At 49.1% G+C, this 6,112-nt stretch overlaps 1 protein-coding gene across 2 annotated transcripts; it reads right to left on the reverse strand.

Annotated features, from left to right (window-relative positions):
- Nucleotides 1–4,453: 4,453 nt before the first annotated feature.
- MIURF (mitochondrial elongation factor 1 upstream open reading frame) lies at nucleotides 4,454–5,707 on the reverse strand. 2 transcript variants are annotated; one of them, XM_078683431.1, is made up of 2 exons: nucleotides 5,615–5,707; nucleotides 4,454–4,682 (listed from the first exon to the last, which is right to left on the reverse strand). In XM_078683431.1, exon 2 carries the CDS (start codon nucleotides 4,664–4,666, stop codon nucleotides 4,454–4,456), a length of 213 nt encoding a protein of 70 aa, XP_078539557.1. In that variant the 5' UTR covers nucleotides 4,667–4,682; nucleotides 5,615–5,707. The 2 variants fall into 2 exon arrangements, with proteins under 2 accessions (XP_078539557.1, XP_078539561.1); XM_078683435.1 differs by having other exon boundaries at nucleotides 5,619–5,653.
- Between the last annotated feature and the right edge of the window lie 405 nt (nucleotides 5,708–6,112).

Consider the following 6,112-nt stretch of genomic DNA (forward strand, 5'->3'; position numbering starts at 1 on the left):
ATGAGCTGAGCCTGTCTGCGGCTTTCGGGATCCATCCCTTAGCCGTTTCCATGATATCGCATACCATATACTCTTAAGTGCATTATAATCCTCGCGGTTAAATGCCAACTCTGGTATCGCTTTATCAAAACATGTCGAGTAAGGTGTCATACGAATTGGAATACTAACCCCTCACCAATTCTGGCGACGGGGTTAGCATTCCACCCTTCTAGAGGGACACGACATGTATGTAACCTGTAACCCCGGTTAAAGTTAGACAGAGCCTTAGCTCCACAAAATGGATGCTGCCACCGAGACACAAGTCTGCCCTCCTGCTGCTGGGAGTCCTCCCAGCCCAGGAGGCAAGGACAAAGGGTTTCCTGCCAGGGGCGGTGCCAGCACCGTCCCAGACAGGATTTTGTGTATTCTAGGTAGGCAGGGCTTTAGAGGAAGGTGACTGCAAGTGGCACCCCGGTGCTCACTGTGCATAGGCCGGCTGGAACCAGTTCTAGGGGCACTCCAGCCCCTGATCTGGGGAAAGCCCGCCAAAGGAGAGGGGTGTAACCACCCCCCTCCTAGTCCCACCCATAGGGCAGGACTTAGTCGCGTGCCAGCCCCTTTTTGCAGGATAAAGGTAGGAACTGGCCCCCTTCCAAATCAGATCAATCTTTGAATCCTGAACCCACTTTCTACGAGAGGAACTCAAGACTCTTCCTAAGATTTCTCACTTGTGACTAAGGAGTAGTCACCCTGCGGCAGCAGGCACCACCCAAGCATCGCGGTCTGCTGTAAGTCTCTCCTCCGGATCAAGACTGCCCAGCACAACGAGAACCGGCTTCCCTGGCACCTCTGACCTCAACCTACATCGTCAGCTACGCTGAGATTCGTGGGTGTGACGAGACCTCGAGGGACCGGCCATGATCAAGACTGCCCGACGCTTGTCCAGCACGACCACCGAGTGACCCTCGACTGAGTGCTTTGGGGTAAGAGAAGCCCCGACCCTGAGCAGCTCCAGCACCTAAGTTCAGCCTCCCTGCATCCACGAGATCTGCGTGGGGCCCTTCTGCTCTTTGCTGCTCACCGCGTTGTCCAGGTCACTTGCCCGTTGGCTAGTGGCCCTCTTACGACGCTTCACGACGACAAACACCGCTGGTCTGGTTGCTCCAGACTAGCCCTTGCTCCCCTCCAAAAGAGGAGCACCCTGGACCTTCCTGGTCCACTCCAGACTCCATTTTAAGTCCACCGCGTGGGCTTGCATTTGCCAAGACTTGTTGCCCCAATCCTGGGTCCAGCGACGTCGACAGCAGAGACCATCGTGGGACAGCTCGCACCTCCATCCTGGTCGCCGACAACGCCTCCTGGTCCGAGAGACTGCAGAGCCCAGCAGCGCCCACTCACATGGTCGAGGTGACTTCGCCCGGTGCCATCCTGGTGCCCACCTAAATCACTGGCTAGTGATTCAGAACTTGATCCCCTCTGCTTACAGGTCTTCTTCCCTGATCCAGGCTTGGATCACCACGAACTTCTTCACTGGCCGCCTGCCAGCAACTTCTTTCTTCAGGCTCCTGGTTCTTCAACGAGGGTTTCCGACGCAACTTGAACCCTATGCAGCCGCAGCCCCTGGGCTAGGTAAACTGAGTACTCCGGTGCTCCAGCATAGTCCAACACCCTAAGTGTTCGGATCCACTCTTGTTTTCGACCCACCTAGTCGGGTTCGCCCGAGAACAGTAACTTTGCAATTGCTAGTATCCATAGACTTGTTCCCGCATTACGCGTGAGAGTTCCCACTCTGCACACGGCGTCCCTAGGCCTCCTGCTTCTAATCCAAGGGTTCAGCATTGTAGGCCTAGCGTTTCTACAGTCTAGAAAAGTATTACTTACCTGCTAGTAATTCGCATTCCACTTTTGTAATATATGGTTTTTCGTGCCCCTCGGGCATTTGTGTAAATTGTGTGACTTAAAGTATTTTCGTAAGAGTTTTGTTGTGTGCTAAGCTCCCTGTCTCATAAAGAGCCAGGGTAGTCTTGTTATAAATAAACATCTGTTTATTTTCATAACAACTTGTGTGGTGTCCTTTCACTTGGTGTTCAAGGGGTAATGTGATGGTAAAACAGCTGGCTTAACACGCCCTCTAGAGTCTTAGCCTTAGACTGCTCGTATCCATGCTACTAGGATAGCTGGTCTATAAGGTTGACTTACAACCAATCATCAATAAGGGTTGTTTGGACTGATACAAAGTGCTCACTAGAATAGTGAACATTATATATCAGGCCAACTTCTCACAGTAAGGTATTCCAAAGTTTTGCAGCTGCGACCCCAAAGGATCTACCACCTGCCCTGACTTTCTTAAATCTGTTTTGCCCCTGACGAGCGCAGAGTTCGAGTAGTAACATACCACTCGAACTTACTTTGAAAGGAGGTAGGTCCCATTCCATACAGGGCCTTGATTACTAAGCAGAGAGATTTGAACTTAATTCTCTGTTTCAGAGGTAGCCAATGCAGCTCAGCCAGGGCCAACGAAGCGGAAGACCTTCTAGGCCAGCCTAACACTAGTTTAGCTGCAGTTGTCTGTATCCTCTGCAACCTATCAAGAAGGAATATTGGGGACTCAAGAAGCAGGGCATTGCAGTAATCTACTATGCTAAGTATGGAGCTAAAATGATGGCCAGACAGCAACCCACAACTTTCATCACCTGCGCCTTCTAAGTAAGATTACAGTCAAATATCACACCCAGGTTACGAACTGTCTTTACAGGCCGAACCCAATTTGGGGTGTCAGAGGGCCAAAAATTACTGGGCAGCACGGAAGGAACCCTTTCTGTGGCACAGTAAAGCACCTCGGTCTAGGACGCATTAAATTGCAGCGAGTTTTAGGTGTGCCCTCGCACAGGATCTTTTTTGTGAAGGGTCCACCTTTTTATCAGTTTAGTCGTTTAAAGTGCTTTTTTTCGACCAAACTTGCCACAAGTTCCTCTGACACAACTAGGCACAAAGGAGTCTACTGGAACAGTTTACCAAAATCTTTTATCCCTTTCTTCTACGAGATGTAATATTAACACAAATCTAGTCAAGTTTATCTTATCCAGGTCCTCCCACTCCCTTAAGATGACCTGTTGATGAATGGATAGAACCATGTCGAAATTGCATTAACACATGTTCTGTAGAAGTGCTGTGAGATTCTTTGACTGGTAATTGCAAAAACAACAATGATGGACAGAATGTGGATCAATGTCACACATTCACCCCAGTCCAAAGATCTGGGCCCAAATCCATCGTTTTTTTGCACCACACACCACCCTGGGTTAGACAATGGCGATATGCAAATCAGCGCTGACCCTGTGCCCCATGGGAACAGTCCAGTCCGAACTACAAAAGCCATGTCCTTCCCAGAACGGAATCAAGCATCCGAGGACCGGCCCGGTTTCGAGGCAACACCTCTCGTCAGCCCGGCTAGCTTGACTCAGTGGTGTGTAGTGCCTGGGACTCACGTCTGAGCATCCCCAGTACACTTAGAGCGGTAATTGCAAAAACAACAATGATGGACAGAATGTGGATCAATGTCACACATTCACCCCAGTCCAAAGATCTGGGCCCAAATCTGGCGAGGACCGGCTCGGATGCTTGTTTCCGTTCTGGGAAGGACATGGCTTTTGTAGTTCGGACTGGACTGTTCCCATGGGGCACAGGGTCAGCGCTGATTTGCATATCGCCATTGTCTAACCCAGGGTGGTGTGGAGTGGAAAAATGATGGATTTGGGCCCAGATCTTTGGACTGGGGTGAATGTGTGACATTGATCCACATTCTGTCCATCATTGTTGTGTTTGCAGTGAGATTCTTTGACTGGCACCCTATATTATACTTGAATGAAGACAGATTTGCAGGAAAAAACTTTTGATCTATGTATTTACCATCCTTTAATCTTAAAGTAATAGGTGTAAATGTTCTTCTGAGGCGTAACAAGGATTCAGAATGCTGGAACTGGAAATCTTTCCTTTGGTCACATCTTGATGGTTGCGGTTCCAAGTTAAACGAAAGGGGATTATGCACAGATTAAAAGGTGGTGCATTTGGTGAATATGTAATATTGTTGATTTTTTTTTCATTTAGAAGATCGGGTTGGCTTTAGTACATCTCTTTTTGGAATGCCTAGGACAAGGCACGTAGAGATAATGCACGGTTACTTTCCAGTAAACAACATTACTGTGCATGTGCTCAACAAATCGCCCAAGAATATAAGAACCATCACTGTAGAGAAGACTGTGCCACGCTTGCAATAAACTACAGAGTATGCTCACAGTGTTAAGATGCCTGGTCTAGAAGCAGGCACTTTTACTACAAATCTTGTGTGCGACCTAGCACGTGTTCACTGGCTCACCTGAGACGTCAAAGTGGCAAGTGGGATAGCAGATATAACCAAATACGTTTTCAAAAGTCAGGGGTGGATGAGGGGCCCTGGGTCACAGCGCAGGCCCGCTCACACCAGCCCTCCCAGTCGGGTGCGCAGGAAGAACTGCCCCTTCTCCAGTTGCCGTGCCTTTTCGTCAGGCTGTGTTATGCCTTGGTTACGGCGGAATTCTCGGCGGACAGACGCAAAGTAGAAGTCACGATCTGTGTACTGCAGCTGGCGTCCAGCTCGCAGCAGGGCCCGGTACAGGGTGAGCACCGCTGTACGGGACCACGCCGCCATGGCCCACCCGATGAGGCTGTGGGAGAAAAAAGAAGACAATGACAACATATTTTAACCGCATGAGAAACATGTTGTAGGGGAAGTTCACTGATACCAATGATTAGTAGATCAATCATTATATTATTTTATTGAGCAACAGAGAATAGTTGGTGTTCCCACACAAGCTAGGTAACTGACACCAGAACCTCCAAAGCATGGAACACTAACATAGTACAGAATCTACATGGAACATGGCACTTAAAGTGAAAGGCACAAAACAAGTAATATGCGAATACAACAAAACACCAATTCTACACCTAGGGCCCTGCAATCATGCCATAATCTGCCATCCCGTTTCAGTGAGTTTATACTTGTGACGTTACGGCCAGTCCAGTTTCTGGAGTAATAAAGCAACCGGACTTACTCCCACTCACTACTCTAATATCACTTCTACCCGCCTTGTACCTCACTTACTACTTTACTCCTTTTCTTATTTTGTGCGTGCTCCACGTCTTGGTCTCTGATCTCCGTCTTATGCAGCCCACACACCCGGCGCTCAGGTCAAAGTTCGAAAACTGCGCTATCTTCCTTTCCACCTAGTCCTAAACTCCATTTCTAGTTTATCCTACACCCTTTTATATAAGTGTTCATATATCCTGGGTCATTTCACCACAGTATTTTTTGGGTGTTGCAAATTTATATAGCGCGAAGGTATTGGAGCACTTTACTTGAGCACAAGGGCAAATTCATTTTTTTGGAAGGCACGGGGAGATGAGGTGATTGGCCCAGAATCACAGGATGTGGAGTCGACCCCGAGGCTCGAACTTTGGTTTCCCGGCTCCAAAGTCGGCAGTCCAGCCGTGAGACCACATCCTCTCCCCCGCTGACCTGCGCTAACGCATGGTTTGCGCCGCTGTCTAGCTCACTGCGCTTCAACCGTGTGTAATTTCCTCTGCTGTACTATCTTACCTACGTTTGTGCCGTTCTTCGTTTGGTACGGTAGAGAATGGCTCGGGCCACCTGGATTTGGTTGGTGGGGAGGGGGCGGGCCGCAACCCGGAAGTATTTATTTTCCCGGTGTGCCCTCGTTTCCGATGCCACCGGAAGTGGCTCTGGAACACCGGCCATTTCCGTGTCTGCGCCGCACCTCCGGGTTTCCACTTCGAGCCGCGGCATATGCAAGCGGTTTAAAAACAGGAGTATGAGACTTGGGGACACGGGGTCCCCTGCTTTGCCCCCTCTCAAAGGAGAAAAGAGACGTAAATAATCAAAAACGCTCGCAAAATCGAGGCTGTCTACAACGGATGGTGTTCCGCAGCAAAGGCACTTGTTATTTCGACCAACTGTGCCATTATTTGGCAACAATTTATCGGGGTTTTGCATTGGTTAGGAAAAATATCCCAGTTTGCATGTCTCGAAGGATGCCTTCTATTTCTAGAACCTCGTAGAAAAGAACATTAATCCCTT

The sequence above is a fragment of the Lissotriton helveticus genome, chromosome 1_1 (assembly GCF_964261635.1).
Source record: "Lissotriton helveticus chromosome 1_1, aLisHel1.1, whole genome shotgun sequence".
Taxonomy (NCBI): domain Eukaryota; kingdom Metazoa; phylum Chordata; class Amphibia; order Caudata; family Salamandridae; genus Lissotriton; species Lissotriton helveticus.

Excerpts from the sequence above, each read along its gene's own strand:
- MIURF (XM_078683431.1), bottom strand. The coding sequence starts at position 4,666 with ATGGCGGCGTGGTCCCGTACAGCGGTGCTCACCCTGTACCGGGCCCTG.